The sequence below is a fragment of the Amia ocellicauda genome, chromosome 2 (assembly GCF_036373705.1).
Source record: "Amia ocellicauda isolate fAmiCal2 chromosome 2, fAmiCal2.hap1, whole genome shotgun sequence".
Classification (NCBI taxonomy): domain Eukaryota; kingdom Metazoa; phylum Chordata; class Actinopteri; order Amiiformes; family Amiidae; genus Amia; species Amia ocellicauda.
This window is the reverse complement of record NC_089851.1, coordinates 32,249,415-32,273,506: the sequence shown is the minus strand read 5'-3', so window position 1 is coordinate 32,273,506 and position 24,092 is coordinate 32,249,415. Positions and strand designations below refer to the sequence as shown.

Genomic DNA, 24,092 nt, shown 5'->3' with positions numbered 1-24,092 from the left:
GGGCAATGAAATATAGATGTGAAAAACACACTGAGTGCAATGATATATGGGACTAAATGAACTTCTACCCATTAAGTAGAAGTTTGGGAACTTGCTTCAGTGTTACGGTTTGGTGTTTGACTAATGTGTGTTTAAATATTTAGCTTCCACAGAGTGAATTCGGAGTCCGTTCAGGTTCGATTCGGGAAGGCTTGCAGGGCAGTATTAGACAGGAGCATGATGGGAAAACAATTCCATGCATTGCTCAAGCCAGAAGTGCAGCCAGCTCCTACTTCTAAAAGCCCTAAAGGATTGGCATGTTGGCCATTGGATGGCATGGGAAATCACTTCTGAATCTTCAAATTAGTGAGGCCAGTACAAACATATAAAAATAATCTCCATCTTTCCAGGTCCAGTGGGTATCCAACATTCAATAATTAAACGAGCGAAAGAATGAGAATTAATAACTGTCTAGAAAAACCTGCATATAATGGTAGAAGTGTATTGAAATCCAGCAACCTTTATGGAGGAGAAAAGCATTTGGAAGTGCGTTTTAGAAATCACATAGTGACTTCACTATCAGTCAGTAGTAACACATCGATTGATCTTCTCACCTATGCATTTCTACACTGGAATAGAGATGACACTACACTACACTGATCGAGAACTGTATCTCACCACTGCACAAATGACACCACAAATAGCATTTTCGCTTTCAAGTTTTCTTTATGATTTTTTTTTTTTTTGTAGCATTTAACACCCCCAAAACATTCACTAATAATTGAATGTGCCTTTCACTTAAGTTAATTTTAAAATCTATGAAAGTTTTAAGATATTGTTGATAAAAAATAAAATAAAAAAAAGTTGTTAAATGTTGCTGTATATGTTGCCTTTACATGGAAACTAAGGCATTGCAAGCCCAGAAAGACTGTGATGCATCATGGAGGGGGTTCATTGTGTTTCTAAGGCAGCTTTTGTTTCACATTAATCTCGACATATTAAAGTGATATGCTGTGCATGTGCATTGTATGCATAGGTGGTTTTGTTTTGTGTGGAATTTCCTTGCATTATCATTATTTAATATTTCTTAGTAGATGCCCTCATCCATAGCAACTTACAATTGTTACAAAATATCACATTACTTTTATAAACAATTCCCCATTTATACAGCTGGGTTTTTCTAGTAGGAGAAGAAAAATCCAGTCTTATTTTCCGGTTTTAAGATTGTAATTTAAATTCAGAGCAATTAAAAGCTTGTGTATGCCTTCATTTTCATGCAGCATGAATATCTTCTGAATTGTTACCGTGGTTACAGTTTGCCGTATTCAACACTACTGGAATCTAAGTCTTTATTTGTTTGTAATTATTGTTATTTACTTTACATAAAACTGTAAGTTTATAGAAGAAACCATGCAATTGCAGGAACCAAGAGCTTTTTGGTTGTTACAATTTAGAGAAAGCCGACCTATGCACACAGCACTTTGCACTGTTCCCATTGTCTATTACAAGCATTAAGAAAACAAGATAAACCACTTGATACAAAATTAAGTACAAAGTTTTCTATATAAAACAACATATACAGTTGATCCCTGTTTAAACTATAGGCCTACTTGATTAAAGCACCTGTAGATGCTCATGCCCTCTTGCTTGTTTGCTGTAACAGCACTGCAACCTATTGGCTTTTCTTCTTTGTGGCTGTGCCATTGAGAGCAGTAGAATATCCATTCATGTAACCATTCCTGACATCTTTTGCTTCTGTGGAGAGTTTCCCATCTTCTCTCGAGGTCCTCTTCTTGTACGTCTGGAAATAATAATATAAACACAATGATGTCAGAAGAGTCTTGGAACACAACCCGACAAAATCTACTCCATTTAATACATTATTTCCCCCTGCCAACCGTTACTTGGCTGTTGTTAAGCTCCAAGATATGTGCTCAAAATACAGGTGATTATCAGGTGAGATAGTGATATGGATGCACGGCGCAGGGAACCACTTACCTTCACGTAGAAATTGACAAACAGGATAACCAGAGTCATCATGTACGAAGACTGGAACATCAAACAGCCCAGGGGGAATCCGCATGGGATGACAGCAGCACTTAAGGTGTGTGTGATGGTCATAACAAACTGAATCTAAGGAGAAGCACATATTGACAGAATCCTTGAAAACCATTCACCTGCGATGAGTTTACAGACTGAATCTCACGATGAAATGGGAAACTATAAATCATGCAGGAGCAAACGCATTACCAGCTGAGCCTGAGTGAGATATTTCTTCCACCAGAGGTATTTGTGCATAGATGGGATTGTAGACAGCCCATAGTAGGAGTACATACACACATGGATGAAACTGTTTAGGGTTGGTCCGAAGAAACCTTAAAGAGAATAAAAAGAAAATAGAAAGGGTGGAGGCATGTGATGAAAGGAATTAACTGGAATATAATTATTCATTACTAAAAAGCAAATGCGTAACATCTATGTACCAAGTGAGCATCTGTCCTTCACATCCTTTTGTATACTCTGATCATTTTATGTAGCATCAGCTAAGCATCAATTTGTTTCTGTCCTTTGCATAGGAAAGTCATGGATAGTAAGTGTAGGACTCGCAGAGTCATCGTTCCATCACCACGACATTCAACTTCTGGTAAAGAGGTTTCTAGTCACATCACTACTTGGATGTTGTTGTTTTTTTTGGTTGGTGATGTCACCAAAACGTACAGCTGTAGCCATTGTATTACTTTTACATTCTTTATGCAAGAGAGACTGAAGGGATACTTGGGTATTTTGGAATTTTAAGCCAGATTACTTACTCTCCCAGAGTCATACGAATACATGGATGCCATTTTTGGGTCTGTGTCGTCCAGTTTGAAGGATTTTCAATGTTTTATTTCATTAGCTTAGCACAATTGCTGGAAGCACATGGTCGCAAATTGCTGACTCTCAAGCCAGCTAATGGATCTTTTAAATACTCAAAAACCTGTCCGCTTATAATTTGTAGTCTTACAATACTAGTAATCATAAATAAATAGTTCAATAAATTCATTAATTTCCTTGTAATCATAGGAAATGAGTTTCCATATGCTTCCTTATTTAGATTACTTTCAGTTCTGCCTGCACACAGCGAGCATATCCTTGTGCCGACCTCATCACAGCTGACAAAATGCGTAGTTTAGTGAGATCGTTCCAAAAGAAAAATATTTGTAAACATATTCATCAAAATACTTTTGATTTTGTATACACTTGTAGAGAATACTTAATGTACAAATGTGCTATAGAGCGAACCCGCTACATGACCTTTCAGGCTACCACCATCTTGGTAGACAAGTCCTGCCCTGACTGCATTAAGTTATAGCACTTCAAAAGAAAAACAAAGTCTTAATCTGTGACTAATGCTAAGAAAAAAGTACAATAATCATGATAAGTGATAATCGGACAAAGTGATTTAACTACCATGAGAAAGTAATGGTGATTTGTTTTATATATATATTTTTATCAAACTGAATCATATTATAAACAATGATTGTTATATCAGGTATACAGTTAGTCGTTTATTTATAATACATTTACAATATTATTTGAATTAAAGATTGCTTAAAGAATACCAGTTGTGAAAACGAAAATCCTTATCATATATCGTTACTTTTGCTTACGTTTTTTTATGTAAATAAGTGTTGACTCATTTTGATTTTATTTTAGCTTGTCTGCAACTTGCCTTGAATTTGGATGATAACTTGTAGCAAAGTTTTGCAGGCTAGTTTGGATCTACACAGATCAGAGTCATGTTCAATATGATAAAGTTTTCATTATTGAATAAACACATTTGTTAACCATATTTTAGCTATACATGTTGAATGTATTTATATGAACCTCCTTTGATTGGAATTTGGATCATTTCAAGGTATTTGGCAAGTTTATCAGGATCATGACAGTATGATGCATAAACTATCAATGGTTAGAGAGCAGTGGAGATTCTGATCAGAATGCATAAATGTGCGGGCTGATTTGGATTTACACTGAATGCTTCACAAAATGTAAACAAATATTGATAATAATCATTACAAATTAGTTTAATAAATACTTTTTTATCAAATCGAGATTGGAACCTGACAGAAAAACATAATTAATAGTTTAAACTTAGTGATGGAATGCATAATAAATAGTGATGAAAGACATAATATATATATATATATTATTTTTATAAATCAAAGAAACTTGAATTTCTAGATATGAGCCGTTGATTGCAATATTTGACATGGTAAATTGCCACAAGCTTTTTCACAGAAATAAATCTGAGTTTGAACACGTCTCAACTTTTACTTCCATATTTACACACTATTTGAGTTAGTTGAAAGGCACAACAGAATCACACACACTCCTAAGTGCACAGCAGACTCGGACCATTGACCTGTGAATCGCTTCGCTTGTCCTCCAACATGGCGGCAACAGGTATTTGTGATGTCACACGTGATTGGCCTATTCACACCCTTTTAAGTATTTAAAATATCTATTATCCTGCTTTTGAGAGTCAACGATTTGCTACCAGTTGTTTCTAGCAATTGTGTTAAGCTAACAGAATTAAACATTCAAATTCATATGACTCTGGGTGGGTAGGAAATTGGGCTAAAATGCCAAATATCCCTTTAAGGTAGATTATCCATATTGGACATTATTACTACTTAGATCATGAATAGTAACTGTATAACACCGGTCAGTAACCGTAATAGACAAGCTTTTGTACTGAGTTACATTTGTAACTTTTTTCCCCCTTTAACAGCACTTGAATACACTTCATAAAGTGTCGATCTGCAGGCAGTGATTCTAACTTACTCTGTCCACATGGTATCCAGTTCATAACACACCACCAGATGTTGAACATGGAGGCATGGTGATACACATGCAGGAAAGTGATTTGATTGTTCTTTTTCCGCAAAATGAAAAATACTGTGTCCAAAAATTCAATCAACTTGGAGAAGTAGTACCACCAAAGCACTTTTGCAACCTGTTAAGAGGAACAAACAAGTGTGAGAAATATTTTACAGAGAACTAAATGAACAGCTGGGCATCGGATACTTTGTATCAGCTACTTTAAGATACTTGATCTATGACACCTTGCTGATCGGTAGTGGTAGCGGTAGCTCAGCAATATCAATTTATATCTAGGGCAGCAATATAATGCTTTTAGCTGTTGACTAGACATTTCTCACCAATAGTCTCAATTTTATAAAAATATTTGACTCATATATTCCATAACCATCACATGGTATACAGTGAGGGAAAAAAGTATTTGATCCCCTGCTGTTTTTGTACGTTTGCCCACTGACAAAGACATGATCAGTCTATAATTTTAATGGTAGGTGTATTTTAACAGTGAGAGACAGAATAAAAGCAAAAAAATCCAGAAAAACGCATTTCAAAAAAGTTATAAATTGATTTGCATGTTAATGAGGAAAATAAGTATTTGATTCCTTATTAATCAGCAAGATTTCTGGTTCCCACGTGTCTTTTATACAGGTAACGAGCTGAGATTAGGAGCACTCTCTTAAAGGGAGTGCTCCTAATCTCAGCTCATTACCTGTATAAAAGACACCTGTCCACAGAAGCAATCAATCAATCAGATTCCAAACTCTCCACCATGACCAAGACCAAAGAGCTGTCCAAGGATGTCAGGGACAAGATTGTAGACCTACACAAGGCTGTAATGGGCTACAAGACCATCGCCAAGCAGCTTGGTGAGAAGGTGACAACAGTTGGTGTGATTATTCGCAAATGGAAGAAACACAAAATAACTGTCAGTCTCCCTCGGTCTGGGGCTCCATGCAAGATCTCACCTCGTGGAGTTTCAATGATCATGAGAACGGTGAGGAATCAGCCCAGAACTACACGGGAGGATCTTGTTAATGATCTCAAGGCAGCTGGGACCATAGTCACCAAGAAAACAATTGGTAACACACTACGCCGTGAAGGACTGAAATCCTGCAGCGCCCGCAAGGTCCCCCTGCTCAAGAAAGCACATGTATAGGCCCGTCGGAAGTTTGCCAACATCTGAATGATTCAGAGGAGAACTGGGTGAAAGTGTTGTGGTCAGATGAGACCAAAATCAAGCTCTTTGGCATCAACTCAACTCGCCGTGTTTGGAGGAGGAGGAATGACCCCAAGAACACCATCCCCACCGTCAAACATGGAGGTGGAAACATTATGCTTTGGGGGTGTTTTTCTGCTAAGGGGACAGGACAACTGCACCGCATCAAAGGGACGATGGACGGGGCCATGTACCGTCAAATCTTGGGTGAGAACCTCCTTCCCTCAGCCAGGGCATTGAAAATGGGTCGTGGATGGTATTCCAGCATGACAATGACCCAAAACACACAGCCAAGGCAACAAAGGAGTGGCTGTAGAAGAAGCACATTAAGGTCCTGGAGTGGCCTAGCCAGTCTCCAGACCTTAATCCCATAGAAAATCTGTGGAGGGAGCTGAAGGTTCGAGTTGCCAAACGTCAGCCTCGAAACCTTAATGACTTGGAGAGGATCTGCAAAGAGGAGTGGGACAAAATCCCTCCTGAGATGTGTGCAAACCTGGTGGCCAACTACAAGAAACGTCTGACCTCTGTGATTGCCAACAAGGGTTTTGCCACCAAGTACTAAGTTGAAGGGGTCAAATACTTATTTCCCTCATTAACATGCAAATCAATTTATAACTTTTTTGAAATGCGTTTTTCTGGATTGTTTTGTTGTTATTCTGTCTCTCACTGTTAAAATACACCTACCATTAAAATTATAGACTGATCATTTCTTTGTCAGTGGGCAAACGTACAAAATCAGCAGGGGATCAAATACTGTATGTGCATTTATTGATTGTTACCTTTTTCCCCTAAATGCTATAAATATACTGTATCAATATAAGTTCAAATGACCAGCCAATGAATCTATCATAAGAATATATTTTGAATATTGATTATTCAGTGATTGCTTTAGTTAAAATAAATAAACCATGCTTATGTATCAATTATATATGTGCAGAGTTTATTGAACTGAATAGTCAATGTTAATTGTGTAAAGAGAAACAAGATGTTTGTTACTTTCAAAGTGGTAGCGACACACATGTATGTCTTTGCTTACCTGAAGTTAAGAACAAGCTAAACAGTACATCTGTCAATTAATGTCACAAATAAAAAAAATAAAAATACATTTTTGTACCAGACTGATGTTGATATTTGAGTGCCATCATACACAACATAATTCAACTTGTGGGAAAGTATATTTATCTCACTTTGGTCCTTAAATTATACAAATGTATCGCTTTTATCTTTTAACATATTCTTGAAAACTGTCTCAGCTCAGTTTTCAGTAGGCTGAATCAAATTAAGCATACAGCACTGTATAATGAAAAATACACTGATGAAAAAGCACTAATAACTTTGGTATATTTAATTAACTTAAATTAGCTTTGAAAGTAGTTTTTTTTTCCCCCTTTGTTTCTTACCCTTATATCAGCAGCCCCTGCACTGTGAAGGTTCTGGCACTGCAGTGTGTATCGTCCTTCCCATGTTGATAAAACCAGCTGAAATAAAACAGCATCAAGTATTCATGAGAGGATGCACACAGCGAGGATGGAGTTACATACTTCCATTATCATGGTACGCTTTTTTCTTTTCACAGACAAGAAGCCTGCGGTGTGTTTGTCCCAGATTACAAATGCAAACCAGTAAGGCTCAGTGCTTGAGGAAAAAAACACACAAAAAACTAGCACATCAACAGTGAGAGAAACTGTAATAAGATTATGTCAGATTAGGGGTTGGCTGCATAATCAAATAGAGATGAATGACTATCCTCATCAATTTAATTGTATTTTGGTTTTCATTAAATATCAACCTCCACTCTGAGGTGATTTTTCTTAATTGTGTCCAGGTATTAGGTGGACATTGGACTCCACTTAAAAAAAGACAAAAAAACAAACAGGTTTAATGTGACAGGCTTCGTTTTCACAATTTGCTTAATGGACTTCTAAGTGTTTGTTTACGGCTTTGAAATATATATAGGAGGGCTCTCAGCATTCCAGCTGTTCTGATTAATTGTCATTTAAGTCTCTCTCTGAACCAACAAATATCTGCTGAACATGCTATTATATCACATAGTTAATTCCTTCTATGGGTATAGTGTCCTGATTGCTTTTGATTTAAGAAAAAAAGGTGTCTTTCGCATCTAAGCCTCGAGCTATCCAGTGCAGATAAACATTATATACATAGATATAAAACTAACTGTGTGACCTGAGAGCAGAAATGTTCAATTGTATATAATTGCAAAGGATCGAATATAGGTTAACAAATTGGTATGAAATTGAATACAAAAGGATGCTTTACTGGGTCACATTTGTTCCAGGATACAGAGAGCAACGAGTAAAGGATTACAGTGTCCTCTGACCTGCCACTTTGTGTTCCATGAAGACATTTTTTTAAATACAGAAATTAATGAGATAGCAGCATTGTAGTATAGTGCAGGAGTCAGTAGGTACAAGGTGCAAAGCAGGTAACACAATGGTAGCATCCACAAGTTCATGGATAACCAGGTTCACCCCAGGAAGGATAAGATCTGAGATAAAGGGGGAAACCTGACTACTCAGCTAGTAGTAGAGGAGGGCAGAGGTGGAGGGGGGAGTACAAAGAGAGACAAAAGACTGGAGGCCTGCAGTAGTGAAGACAACATTTATCCAGGCAAGTAATGCAACTGGGAATGAGCAGTGACCGGAAACCAGTGGGGGGTGCACACTCTCCGTCACACGCCAGAAGACAGGCCAAGATAATAAAAAGCAAAGTAGTAAAGATTTAAGGCAACTACAGAGTAGATGGAGAGATCTAGACAGAAGAAAGTCTGATTACGTAAGGGAGGAAAATCAGCAAAAAGGAAGGGATGAAGTATGCCATAAAAGAGATGAGCTGAGAGTAGGAGAGGGATAGATTGAGCATGAAGGTTCACTAAATAAGGAGAGAGAGGGGTGTGTGTGTGGCTGAAATGATGACAGAGAGGTGAAAAGAAAGGGGAGGAAGGAGAAGAGACGAGGATGTGGTCAGATACAGAGACGATGAGTTAAGTTTGAGGTGACATGGGTGCATCCGGAAGGCAATGGCAGAGAGGCAGCTGGAGGTACGAGAAGACGAGAGACTCAGAAGAGAGAGAGAGCATAATGGATGGTGAATCTGTGGAGAGAGAGACAAGGAGGGGTCCCAGAATAGCACCTAGAAGGACTGATTAGAGAGAACAGGGAAAGAACAATTCAGGACATTGACTGGATTCAGGTAGACTACATTTGTGGATGATAAATCCCAGCACTTATAGATAATATGTTGAACAGCATAGGGGTCTGGATCCACAATGTGATTGCTGGCATTCAAAAAGTTTCAAAACAAAAGGCTCTAATCTTTTCAGCCGGCAGAGGTGACTCACAGAGTTAATTGGTTAAGTGCCTCTGATGCAAAGCTTTTTGGCAATTCCTGTGCAAATGAAGGGATCTGGCTGCTCTGCAAGCACACAGGACCTGGCTTAATGCAGCCACAATTACACTAATTGAAGACTTTAATAAAAAAGTTATTAGGCTGGGGTTTCACATCCCATTTGGAAAAAGCAATCTGTGAAGGATTAAAGAAAAAAAGGATTTTAAAAGTTTAAACAAATCACTAAATAAGAAATCTAAAATATGAGACGCATACAATTATCATAAAATATATGTAATTAGGTTTGGTGTCAGCAGTTCCTAACGAGTAACTGAAAAAGGGTATGTCTGCAATTAATACTGAAAACTTCAAGGTTATTTAATAGCATGCCTTTTGTGTTAAGAAACAATGTAAAGCTCGTTAAGATGTAGTATGGGCACACAGGGAAGGTGATTAGAGGTTTTGTATTTCACGTATACTGTGTATTATTTGCCTTGAACCCATTTCTTGCATTATTAAGCAGATTTATATATTGTTTTATAATTTTCACTGCATTTTCCATATTTTTTTTATATTTTTCACAGCATTTTCCATATGTAGTTGTGCCTTTACATCATTTTTAATGGTTGTTCACTCGAGAACGCTACCAGGCAGCTGACTATGGCATTACACGGCATTGGACTTTTTTGAGAAACGGTCTGTGAATGTAGTGGGCAAGCATAGTTAATGGTGGTCAGAAAAGAAAAGCAGAAAGCAGGAATGTGAGGTTGCTATCCCACACTCATGTCAGTACACAGACACAATGCAGCCAGTGTGTGAAAAGTGCAGGCTTTAGACTATGTCTTTGATAATGGAAACGGCCTGGCATTCTCATCAATTCATATTGCCGTGAGCATAAGTTGTACGTTAGCGACACAGACTGCTGAAAACAGCAAACCTCTGCATGTATTTTTTTTTTAAATTTATTTCAGTCCTTGAGAAACACAGAGAGGATAATAACATCTTTGTAAGTAGAGAGCAAACACCAGTGACAAACTTTCACTCATTTGTTCAAGCCCCAATAACAATATGTCCCCACAAAATGATCCTACATTGCTGTATTTGTGTAGGAAGATAACGTGTTCCCAGATAAGCTGAGAATTCACTTGCAACCTAAAACTGCATTCAAATCAAGTAAATGAATATATTATGGCATCTACTATACTCAGAACAGTAACATAATCTCCTAAAGTAACTGTAGAATCGATTACATTACAATACATTTACAGGGTCTCAATGTGGATAATGTCTCAAAAAATGGGTCCTGTTTCCTCAATGAAAAAGCCCAGTGACATTTTCTTAAAATTGTGCATTAAATGTATTTGTATGTTAAATGTTTATAGGTAATTAGGCAATTAATGGCAAGCCCAAAAAAGACAGAAGTCGGAAACAAACTGCAACAAGCTAAAATTATACAAATACAAATATTTCTTTATTTCTCACGGACACACTTTGGATTGCAGTATCCAATTTCATTTTGAGTATTCCTGGTACACAGTGCAGACATTTCAGTCACATTTCAGTTCAGCACTGATGAAAATAAGGATTTGACGGAAATTTGTGCAGGACGTCTGTCCATGAGAAATGAACAGACATTAGTATGGTTATTATTTCTGCTTGTTGGACTTTGAACCCCATGCTTTTTTCTGATGAGACACTTCTATTCAAAACATATTCCGATTTGAGGATTTGTGATTCAAACTTATGTCTTAAAACTCCATCACTGTGAGTCTCGCAGTTCTTGACGTGTCTGTCACTTGGACTGTACTCTGCATTCTCCTTGTACTATAATGACAGAGTGCAAGGGGCATCTGAAAGACACAGGACTGAGTCTGACACACATTGTTGATATTGTCTGGACTTGCAGTCAACCAACAAGACATAGAGGTCTCCTGCATCCCATGAGCCAAGGAGCACATTACTGGCTCAGCCCCTCTTAACCACATTTACTCTTTTCATATAAGTTTGTGACTCCCCAGCCCCAACACTTCCCCCGACCTCCGGGTTTGTTTTAAACCAGCAAATCCATGATCACAGGGTGAAATCTGTTCAAGGGCAGCTCTGAAGTGTTATCAACATTATTATAAGTTGAGAGATTGTCTTACCTCAATGAGCATGTACAGAGACAACATAGTAACTGCAAAGTTATATACAATTAAAACTCCTTTCAGAGAATATGCAGGTCGTTTCTTCATGTAAATTGGACCCAGATATACAATTATCAGGTATACAAGGGTGAGAGAGATTGTAGGTAAACAGGAATCCAGCATAAACCATCCTCGGACCCTGGTGTCTAAAAACAAACATAAACAGATACAATTCATTAAATGATTTAGCTTAAACCTGTACAAACCTGTAAAGCTCCTGTACAAACTTTGAAAGCATTCACAATTTATAATTAAAAGAATATGTGTGCTGGCAACATTAAAATGTGTGTCAGGACACTATATGTACTCCACAATCGTTCTCATAAAGCTCATAATGCAGTACATTAAGGAATTATTGGTCTTTTAGTTCTGCTAATTTCTGTAAAGTATGATGTTAAAATGTAAAAGGGCTCATGTTGTCTGAGCTGGTTATGGTGATGTAATCCCGCTGTGAATGTACTGGAGTGTACAAATCCCCCGCGTCAGAGGACAGGTCTGGCCTTGCGGGTGTGTTGCTCTGCTGGTGAGGCTGTGCGTAGCGCTCTGAGGTGTGCCTGAGAGACGGCACACATATATCTTATTTATTAAAATATTATAGGGATTAAAAACACATGACAATCATGCTGGTTTACATGCACATGTGACTATTAAGTTGTCTTAACTTTCTACAGATAATAAACTATTGCAATTCAACACACAGGCCATTTCTAATAACTTGTTTTCCCATAATAGTGTATTAAGTCCACTTCAGTTATCAAAATACTAGTACTATATTACTGAATAAAATCTGGTAGCTTTTCATGACAAAACCTTTGTTGCACCTTCATTTGCCTAAAAAGGAATAGTGAGATTCATCTGTGAGACTAATCTGAACATTTGATCAACATGTCTTCCTCTTTCAAAACAGTAGCTGGTAGATAATGAAGCCTGAAATACACATTGATTGGCAGGCTAATTTGGTTCTAGTTCTGAAATTGGTTTCATACATGTTCTGCCAGAAAACCTGAAGGTTTAAAAGGCCCCTCTTTATGGGGACTAAACCTTCTATGGATAAAGTCATAGTTCCCATACACTACAAATGGTAGTCCTTCAGTTTTCTTATCAGACCCACTGCTCTGTTTTGCATCATTATTGATTATGCTACAGATAGTACAACTGAAAATATCTATCCAGCACCTCCTGGGAAGGTGAGGAAAGTGCATATGTGTATGTAAGATTGTTGTGCAAAATTTAAATTCACTTTAAGTAAAAAAAAGAAAGTCAGCAATTCAGCAGTGCATTTGTAAAGCAGTATGGTGATATATGAAAGTGAAATTGGCAGGAATACATAATGTTTAAAATCTTAATGCCTACATCACCTTGTGCAGAGATAATTAGATACAGCTTACAACCCTTTTCCTGTCTGGAGTTCATTCTCTATACAAATGTAAAGTCAGGCTGGCATTTGTATTCCAGCGTGGTACGATATACAAATGGAATCTGGCATGTGACTTGGATATGCTGGCAAGACATCCTGTATCCCTGTTTTTTTGTCTCTAAGGCTGTACGCGTTTGGAATTCATTAAAATACTTTTACACATCAACGATTAAAGATTGCTGGGCTGGCAGTGGCACCGTGGCTGGGAATTAGGTGAAAGTTTTTTTTCCTCCGTTTCCATCTGAATATGAGTTATAATGGGAATGGGTGAAGTCACCTATTTAGACTTATTTTTGTGCAGGTTTTAAGCTCACATGTAAAATTTGAGGTTTTGAAACAGCAACAAAAGGGTAACATGCAATGTCATTATTTTTCCTAGTGTTTTACAATGCAATTTCTGTGAGAATCCAAAGAGCAAAAACATTTTAGATAAGAGTTTTAATCTATTCAAATATGTGTGTGTGTGAGAACTGAAACGAAAGGTTTCAACAGTCTGGTCCAAACCATAGTTTTTCATTTAAAAGAAAATCACCACAGCATGTAAACAATTTAATACACAGGAATTAATACATAATTACATAAATTAATTAATTAAAATGTTGTCTAACTTACAAAAACTTTTATCACAGTTATCACACACTATGTAAACATAATACTGATTTGCACCAGGATTACAGTACATTTAATATATGTATTTGCATATTAAAAACTCCTCCTGTGTCTGACCTAACGATTTAGTTAGAGCCACTGGAGTCCAAACAGCGTGCATAATCCAGTGTTGTCATGGTGAAGGCAGACTTCCGGTAAGTGAATGGCTACCTAGGTTTCCTCCATCGGAGAGCACAAACAAGCATGAAGCTCCCTTTTCAATTTGAATCAGTGCTAAATTTAGAGAACCAATGGCTGAAAACATCCAGCAGTTCATAGAGCTTCATTCTCTATCACTATGCGTGCATCCACCTGTTTTCCATGTCGGTGATTAAGCAGTAGTATTTCATTTGGGTATTTAAATCAGGGACGAGAATCCCCTGGAGATGACATAAGAATGAACAAGCTGATTTTAATTTATATTGGGGGAGGGTTGAAATCGTCTCCTAATTTCTGAGGTAGCCAGTCCAGCACTGTATTTAAGGAAACAAACTTGTGTAACATGTACTTAATAAAGTGTGGTTAAAAAAAAAAGGTAAATGTTTTGCAAACACGTGGAGTTTACACATACAACTCCCAGCTTAAGATGAACATATACAAAATTAGTAGGAAATGTATTGCAGTAGTATCACTAACACAGGGAATTTCTTTATACAGAAACGGTTCAGAAAAAAATCCTACACTAAACCCTGGTGTTACTCTAAAAGGATTTATTCCTGGTAAATCAGATTATAAAAATTCTGACCTGAATCCTAATTCAGTATACTGCATGTATGCTGTGCTCGTGTAGCAAAACCTTCCAAATGTTAATTTTCATAATATTAATTTAGAGCCGCAGCAAATCCCACAGACTAGGACGGCCCATCTTGTTGGCTCATTGTGAAAGCGTATTGCTGCTTTGCATAGCACAAAGGATGGCACCACAAAGCATTAAGTCTACTGACTTAGGTGGATGATTTTCTCTATGGGTCCCGAGTAAACTGGTGTTCTTTCCATGTTTGTGGTTAGAGTAAGGTCTTGTCTGCAATGATGGTGCTAAGTATATGCTGACCTCCTACCATTCAGCTGAAGAGGCCCTGATTATGTATTTTTTTAAGATGCAGGACCTGGACTTTGACTTGTATTTATATTTTATTAATTTAGAAAGTTTCAAATACAGAAATTAAGACTCTACAAATTGTAGATCTGCAGTAAAATCTAACCAAGCTGTAATTCTCAGAAGGGTAGTAAGTTCAGCATTCAAGCATTGGAAGATCACATTTTAATAGTATAAATATAAATTAAATAATTCTGTGAACTATTAAATATACATATAGGGAGAGAGAGAGAATTTATGATCAAATTTTTGATCAATTGTTACTGGCTTAGCAATACAAAAAAGAGCAGGAAGGACATGTTAAATCCAAAAACTGACTGTATTGAAATAGAAATAGCTCAGCGATTAAAATAAATAGAACAGGTTTCTACATTGTCTTTTTGCAGAAAACTGTAACAATGTAACCTTTTATGTGATCAAGCACTTTCTGCCCTAAAAATCTGTTTTAGGGAATGCAATAATGAGGTCTAGGCCCTAAGCCATGTATGCCCAGAGATTTACTTTCTCTTATAGCAGCCCCTAACCATATGCTGTTATGAAAGGCACTATAAAGCAAAAGGATATTCAGGAACTCACAGCATTTTCAGATTTATTCTCGGACAAGAAGCTTTACATTTGTCATCTAGAGTCTTAGGTTTGCATTTTGTCGTAGGTACTTGTGTAATAGAGCATATAGAAATCAAAACAGCCTGCTTTGCTACACACCTCCCCCTGTAGTGAATGTATAGCATAGAAAGACTCAGTAATTTAGTACAGTCCTTCAAGTTTTTTTCTCTGCTGAGGCTGCTTTGTTGGAGCAGTCATAGGCAAACTCTTTGCCTCCCATCACTATTAGCTTTGTTCCTGCACAGTCCACCTTACCCAAGAGAAGCAGCAACAGTAAGGGCCGCTAACAGTACAACCCCTACTGGATGCTAGGCATTATTGGAAATTGGGGGTCCAACTGTTGTTGTCTGAACAATTGGTCCACACTGAGATAAGGCCACCTAGAGAGACTGCCATGAGACATCAGTTACTGGCTTCCTGCTCTCCCTGGTTGAACCTTGTTATGTCTTGCATGGGACTCCAGGCCATCCCAGTAGCAGGTTAGACAGTCAGCTGCTGTGGCCTCACTAGGATACTTGCTATTCCATTCTGCTTTGCCTGGAGATTGTCCTCCTCCTTGCCTGCTTTGTTTGCAGCAGCTGGTGGCATTCTGTCCGATCTCCTCAAAGCGAGAGGTAAACATCTCTTCTGCAGTTCTGAAGTTTTTCTTCATGCACCTCATGACCAGAATGCTTAACTCTTCCACTGCAAGTCATATGGAGAAATATAGACCGTTGTCTGGGCCTTCCCCAATGTTGGTGACAGTTCACTTTAGCTCCTCTTCAGTTGGATCTGTGCTGGATCAAAGTGGGCCTTACACTTGTTCTCCACTTGTTTGAAGTGAATAGTCAAGACTCAGGTGACATTGAATCAGAGAATCCAGAACAGCACATTTAACCTCCAGTATCAGCATGGAAGAAACTCCCAGTTGAGTTATTTTTCATCACAGCACTGAATAGTGGTGGACATCATCATCTGATGCAGGGGAAGGCTGGCCACATGGTTACCTAGCTGCCTAGCTTTAACCATCCTTCGGTCCCACATTGCGCTATCTGCTCCCGTGGCTTCAGTGCTCGATTGTACTTCCTGATTGATTCAGTTTTGTTTACTTCTCCAATGCTAAAATCTACCAGTGCTTTTTGATTTCAGTTCAAAAGCAGACATTTTAGCAGCATGCTGGGCCAACCGATTGAATACCACAGAATCCCTGAATTGTGACGTTCATACAAACAAGGTGAGCAACACCAAATGTCAATCAAGCTTCAGATAATAACGTTCCCTCAGAATTTATTTCAATGTGAAGAGTCCCTCACACAAAGGGACCTGTGACCAGCCAAGCACCATCACGATTCTGTAAGACTTTCACAGTTATATTGTGACAATGAGGGATTACTGCAATTACAGTACAATTGCTGTGACATATTTTGTTGTTCTGAGATCATACCTCAGGGATAAAACTGGGTGTATTTTTGCACAATGTACTATGTCCAAAAGTTTTGCAAGATAGGAAGCATTTAAATTAGATGCATCAGTTCTGCATCAATATATCTGAAGCCTGTATAGAAAATGGCAGTTGTGTGAAGTGCTTTAAACTTTGCATTATGGTCATGATTACCTTTCTGTCTTTACTGCATTAATACTGGTATTAATTGAGTTGACCCAATGTAAACATTCACAAATTAACGCATATGATTTTAGCTAATAAGACTTGTTTTTTACTTTTGTAAACTGTTACTGCGAAGCATATTCTGAGCAGAAAATTAAAGGCTGCTTTCAAGTGTGTAAATTGATAGCCTATCTGTTCATATTGGAAATGTAGCAAAACACACATAAGAGAGGTTAGACTACTTTACTTACATCTTTAAAAGTCCATCATAAAGGAAATGTAAATATTGAATTATAGATTCAAATTGCACATTATCTTTACTCACCTCTTGGTCCAAACAAATAATCCACAAACGTATTTAACTGTTTGTCAAAGGCCTCTAATTGGTCCTAAAAAAAAGAGAACAATCAACAAATAATGAATGATTAATACCAACAAAATAATCACAAGACATTGCATTCATTACCATTAAAAATAATAATAATAATAATAAGAAGAAGAAGAATACAAGTACAAATACAACTACTGTGCAGAACACTGTTTTAATCTTATGAACCTTCCATTACATTTGCAGACAGGACAGTTTGTCAGGACATGAAGTCAAAATAATAATGATAGTGATGAGCAGAAACATTGGTTTAAAATAGAATACTACTCCATTGTTACCATGATACGCCATTGAAAGTTGTGAGATCTGGTGCCAATGAAATTCCCTTACTAGAAATGTGCAGTCGTCACAGATCTGTGCTTCTAGAGACAAAATATTGGCCCCACGACTCCTCTACTCCTCTTACATGATCAAGGAAGACAGCCAGCTCTGAGCCATTGCTTATCGTAATGTGACCTTCAGTTCAATAATGATACCGTGCTGCAGTGCACTTCTAATCGTGTTACCGTTTATGCTTATTCTGAAGAAAACAATAGGCCAGTCTGCATTTGAAAAACATAATGGACAGATAATCCAGGTTAACATAACCTTCTGCACATGTTCATAATTCGAAAATTTCGACGGGCAAAACGATTATCGTCCTTGTGTAACTTAAATATAAAATAAATAAATATCAAAACCTAATTTGGTATGAAAGTATAACTACGTAACACCCTTTGTTTTTCTTTTAATAGTTTTAATAACATTTATTTAATCAGCAACAATCTTCTCTTTTTCTATTATTATTATTGATAAAGTATTTAAACAAACAAAAAATATTCAACTACAATTAGTCATCATACAACAATTTTAATTAAGGCTGAGAAGGATTTCAGCTACAACTGTATATTGAAGTTCGATGTAAGTTAGAACGGTCTTCAACTGTTCCCTTTAACTTTGTGTATCGATATCATACTAAAGGGTGTGGAAAATCTGAATTTGTTCCTATGACATTGAGAGAGCACTTCTAAATACCCTCCAGCTTCATAACTCCAGTCTCAAGAACAGAAGAGAACTCTTTTAATGTTTATCGATCCAAATGTACTGTGGTGTACAGTAACAAATTAAACCAAAAGTCGAAAAGGACATCTTGAAAAGAGCTAGGTTCTGAAATTTCAGCACAGTGACTTGAGAGAAGACAGCAGTTACAAACGATTATCCTAAGGTATTTTGTTACTGTGACAGAGGGACTTCTTTCTGCTGTCTTCAGCGGTTTTGTATATGGAATGCGATCATTTTTCAAACACTGAATGTGTCCTTCATTCACATGTGGAGGAATCTGTAAATGAACAGATAACAGGACATTTCCCAAGTGAATTATCCTTTAGCAAAGAAGAGATATCAATTTGCACAATCCATATAGCACTGCTGACATTGTAATATGAACATGTCACTTGACTGATCAGAATAACAGCAACACCTAGAATGAGCACTAAACCAATAATATTGGTCAGAAGACTAGGGAAAATTGTGACAGATTCAAACGTTTCAACATTTTCAATGCTTGGAGAATATATGCGAGAAAGAATATAGAGAGTCAAAATGTTTTATAGGGCCTACAGTTAAACATGGCAGGTTGTTTTTATAGTGCACCAAGAAGATGTATAAGGAAAATAGAAGGTTAACTTATAAACAAACAATTCCATTATTTAATGTAATGCAACACAAGACAGCAAGTTGATAATTTTTTCAACAGTATGGTGGTCATTGCATTGTATTACATTACACTGGAAAAGTAAACCTAACTACACTAACCTAAACCACTTGACTTAAATTGGAAAGCATAATGATGACTTCTGAAGTTGTTTCATTTGTCTTCTCAGTGCTCAACTGCATCCAAGTACAAGGTTATGGGAAGAGATTGCAATAGACTGCAACCAATATAACAAAATGCTCCAGAAGAGTATCTGAACGGATTCCCTCAACTCTCTTAGGTTAAAGTAATCGACAAGAAATGCACTTTAAATGTATTGAACATAGTATGCATTTGGGATCTGACAAAGGATGTAAAATGTGTGCATGGTTTTATTACTCATTGCTTTCCCCCAGAAAACGTACTTTAAGTGAATGCAAAATGATATTTGTTACTAATATTTTATATTCAGAATTGGCACATCTTTAACCCAAGTGCATAAGTGATGCAATCAAATCAGTGGAATGGGAGATGCATCCAGATAATCAGGACTTTGAATGGTGAAGAGGACTTGAATTAATTAATCTTGCCCAACACATATACCCATTAGACTGCCACTGTGTATGCATTGTGAACCTGTGTGTTTGTTGCTCATGTTTTTCTCATATGTGTTTTTACCATTTCAAGTGCAATTCCCTGCCCTCCCAAAACACTAATTTAACCTCAAGTGGACCCTGGGTAATTTGTATCTCATTATCCTTAAACCTGTTAGGTGTACATTGCACTAATAAAACTGATCCTGTGTGTAGGACCAGCATCAGAACAGATACAGTGTCTATTTAAAGGCCTAATGCTGTAGCTGTAAATGCTAGCCAATTATCTTGAGCTACTAGATAAATCTGTCTCCAAATCAGATCATAGTAATCCATTAGGACCTAAGTACTCCAAACAACTCCCACTTTTGGGGGAAATGCAGATAGTAAACTGTATACCCTCCATGTCAGGTAAACAGAATAGGCCTGTGTTTTGACAATAGGTTGAAATAAACTAATCTGATTTCCACTGATTGGATAATACCGGAGTGACTTATTTCAACTTGACAATAATTCAAAATAGATACATAAAATAAGATTTGTTTAAACCTCCTTTGCAAGCAGTATGAAAAACACTAATATTATTTAAATTGAATGCTTTTTGCTCAGAGCCTACAAAAAGAACACATTCTTTAGATACTGCGTCCAAAATCATTCTGCTTCATTGATGTCTGGAAGTGAGAACCAAGGCTGTAAGCAGGAAGCACAAGACTGCACTTCACTGCAGACCAAAAGACTCCTAGACTGCCCAGGGGAGTTGAACTTTCATGGCAGGCATCTTCTTTTTGCTTTTCATGTTACATACACTACTACCTGCAGTGCCCGTCTTGCCAGAAAACCCGATATAAAAAGGGAATGTCTATCTCAAAAGTTCTATCTCTGTTAAATTAATACATATTTTTTTCCCCAATTTGTCTTGCAGCACTTTCGCAAGAAAAGCTGTTGAGGGACGGATCTGAGTGAATTCTGCTACCGAGAGCTTCCCAGAGGCATACTGAAATGCTGGTCCACAGAAAATAACTCCACTCCGGAGTTGGATCTGTCAAATTTGCAAGCTCTGACAGCTCTGCTCGCTGGGAGGCATGCTGTACACAAGTCAGGGAGCTGGACCACTGGAGAGCCAAACAGAAGGCTGCTCAACTACTAGCACTACTGAGGGATGATGCACAGCTTTTACTTCAGAGGCTGCTACTAGAGAGAAAGGAGACTTACAAGTGTTGTAGAACGCTAACACTACTTTGGAGAATGGAAAAATGCAGAAGGCTGAAGCTGGGTTATAAACCTGGGAGGGGGAATGACCAAACTGGGGTCAGAGATTCACTTGGGAGGCTTATGCCCAGCCTGCTGATGATACAAGCCGAGGTGCAGCTCATTGAAGCTCTCGGTGATGACACTCTGTGGCCAAGGAGTCGTCCACGGAACCAAGGATGAGATGAACATTCCTGTGAGACAGCAGCCGTAGCAGATGGTTCTACAGCAGCTGAAGCTTCGAACGTCGTAGACACACCAAACTCCACAACTCATTCACACCGAAACTTCACCTGTAGGACTCTTGGGTAAGTTTCAGCCCAATGTCCAGTGAAGGCACTACAACCAACTCCTCAGCTAGCAAGAAACAATGACAGGTATGCAGAAAGGGGGAATGATGGACCCAATACAACACCTTACTAAACATATCAATCTTCCTAAACCTCCCCTGTGGTGAAGAATTGATCTAGTATTAACATGGTGATAGAGGACTTTCTTTGATCAGTGGTCCAGAGCCTAAAAAGACTATCATTGCACAGTTAAAGCAATGGCTCATCCTTTTTTTAGTAGAAGGGGATTTATTATTACTGGGCAAACAACCCTTACTGTTTCCTATGATGACTGGGTGACTTCTCAAATGTGACTTTTGTTTTAGACAGAACAACACAATGCTAGATTTGCAGGCGTTTTTCACATATTAGAGCGGCTGACCCTTGTAATCACCACTTCAGCTAACCTTGACCAACTGCCCAGGGTTGCCCACCTACGACTGCCCTGGTGCCTAACCAGAACCTCTGCATCACTGCCTTGAATGAATGAAATAGAAGTTGGAGAACCAGTGTAGTTGATGCGCTGTCATTTCAGCCTACAGCGCCAGAGGTCTGTGGTTACTTCTCCTATTATAAAGACTTTGAGCAAAAGGCAAGTTGGTCAGAGCAAGTGCAGGAGGGAACTCTGGTCTTAGGCCTTGCAGATACCCATTTTGTTTTGTCTGCAATAACTACCACATCAAGTCATATTGTGAACACTTAGGACCATTTGGATTATAGTCAAGTGGTTTAATGTGTACAATGTGCCCATTTATAATGACTGTAAATAACAGATTTTAAGCTTTAACAGACAAACTGCAAATTAAAACTGTCCATACATGAAGAAGGGTAATATAAATGAAGACATCTAAACTCATCTACCAGTGGTGCCCAAGGACAAAACTGACTTAATTGTCAAGTTGAAGCAATAATGTGAAATATAGGGCTTAATAAATCATGTACCAAGCACAGATTAAATATTATTATTATTATTATTATTATTATTATTATTATTATTAAAATAAATAAATAAATACATACATACATACATACATACATACATACACATACATACATACATACATACATACATACATAAATAAATAAATAAAAACAGCCACAGCCACACACACGCACACTTCCTTACATATGCTCCCTTCCTCCTGTGATGCAAGATGAAGACCAAACTTTTCAAGTCCCCGGGACACTGGCAATGTGACATTATGGGAGGAGTTCGCAACCGTTAAAGCTATGCAAATGAGCACATCACCAGCACAGGCAAATGAGCAGGGTGCACTACACACAAAAATGCAGTGCAACTCTGATTTAGTCTTCCTACTATTGAGTTTTGTGAGTTTATCAATCCCTGAACAGGAAGTTTCGGTTCTTTCTCCTAGCAGCCTTTAATGCAACTTAATTGTCATCAGTATGCAAATGTAATCTAATAAGCAATTTCCAAACCTGTGCATAACTATGACAGAAGCAAACCATTATTTAAGAAGAGCTACACAAATAATAATAATAATAATAATATTTATGATTATTATTGTTATTATCCTCAAAGGAAGTGCTGAAATATTGTGGTTTTGTTGTTTAAGCTACACATATCATAAATGAAGCAGGTTTCTATTTGCAACCATCAAAGATAATAAGATAATAAAATATAATGTATGATAATAATACTAATAATAATCATAACGTGCATTCATTAAATTTCATTTTTTAGGCATGCATTGCGACTGTAATTGATGTGTATCATGCGTGTCACTGGCGTTCAACTCCAGTGCATGACAGCATGGAGCTTTTTGTCTCCATCGCGAAATGTGCCCTAGAAAAAGAAAGAAAAAAAAGAAAGAAAAGAAAAGAAAAAGAAAAGCTCCTCTCTCTTATTGCTTCCAACACCTGTCCCACCGTTAATAACCCGATACTCCTTTTTCCCTCAGAACCAGTAAATAAGAAACAAAGGCAGCATCCAAGGCTACATAGACGATCCACTGACTAGAGCACCTTCACTCGTTTCCATCTTAATAAAACTGATAGGAAGAACTGCTCTCTCTTACGGATCGCAAAAACACAGAGAGAACTCACTTACCATCTTGATACAAGTATTGAGTATTGAGTATTGAGTATTCCCGTCCGCCACCCGACAATAACGTACAAGGCTGGACTGTGTCAGGAGGTGCGCTGTCCAGGGTATCTCTCTCCTGCAGACTTTAATTTACTCCCGCAGCTCCAGACCCGGCGAGCACAAAAACGTCAGTCACTAGGTTGGAGAGAGGGAGAGAGGGAGAGAGGGAGGACAGAAGAGGCAGGGAGGGAGGGAGGGAAATGACCCACTAAGCATCACAGCCAATCCGGACCCACGCCACCGCGGGCCCCGTTCCAGCAACAATGAAGAGAGGATCGCGCCATAGGCTGGAGGAGTGGAGACTCGCTGCCAGTGGACGAATGTGCATGGAGGGTTTTGCATTTAAAGATAGTGAAGATACGCTACAGCAAGCTCATGCTGCTTTAGACACCGAGGGTTTGTTCGTAACACATGTTGTGCAAAAAAGAAGCAGGTGTGGATGATTGTGTAGCATGAAAGTGCACGCGTTTTTGTAGCCAGTCTGATTATTGCCTTTCAGTGCGAGTTCATTTTCTGCACATTCTCTGAATTATATTGATAATACCGAATGTGGCAAGAATGGATGCTGTTATGCATATTCTGCAGTTTTGGAGATTGATAGTTGACAAAATTGAATGTCTGCTTTGCATGTTTTTGAGAGATGCGATGGCAATCATCTAATGTATGTAGATTAACATTACACACAGAGATATATAGTTAAATGTATAGTCACACGTTTTATGTGGCCATTCATTTAGTTTGATATTGTTACGTAAACATGTTGATTTTATTTGTAGGTTGTGTTGACAAATGAATTCCACCTAGAGAAAGTATT

The 24,092-nt window shown here is 37.9% G+C and overlaps 1 protein-coding gene across 1 annotated transcript; it reads right to left on the bottom strand.

The window, feature by feature from the left end:
* Positions 1-685: 685 nt before the first annotated feature.
* Positions 686-23,434, bottom strand: elovl2 (ELOVL fatty acid elongase 2). The gene is made up of 8 exons (XM_066723158.1): positions 23,243-23,434; positions 17,267-17,330; positions 11,548-11,735; positions 7,459-7,536; positions 4,807-4,978; positions 2,230-2,354; positions 1,978-2,112; positions 686-1,780 (listed from the first exon to the last, which is right to left on the bottom strand). Exons 1-8 carry the CDS (start codon positions 23,243-23,245, stop codon positions 1,652-1,654), a joined length of 894 nt encoding a protein of 297 aa, XP_066579255.1. The 5' UTR covers positions 23,246-23,434; the 3' UTR covers positions 686-1,651.
* Between the last annotated feature and the right edge of the window lie 658 nt (positions 23,435-24,092).

Excerpts from the sequence above, each read along its gene's own strand:
- elovl2 (XM_066723158.1), bottom strand. Across the intron at positions 4,979-7,458 it reads CAGGGGCTGCTGATATAAGG|GTTGCAAAAGTGCTTTGGTG; the intron begins GTAAGAAACAAA and ends TCCTCTTAACAG. Across the intron at positions 2,355-4,806 it reads CTGGATACCATGTGGACAGA|GTTTCTTCGGACCAACCCTA; the intron begins GTAAGTTAGAAT and ends ATTCTCTTTAAG.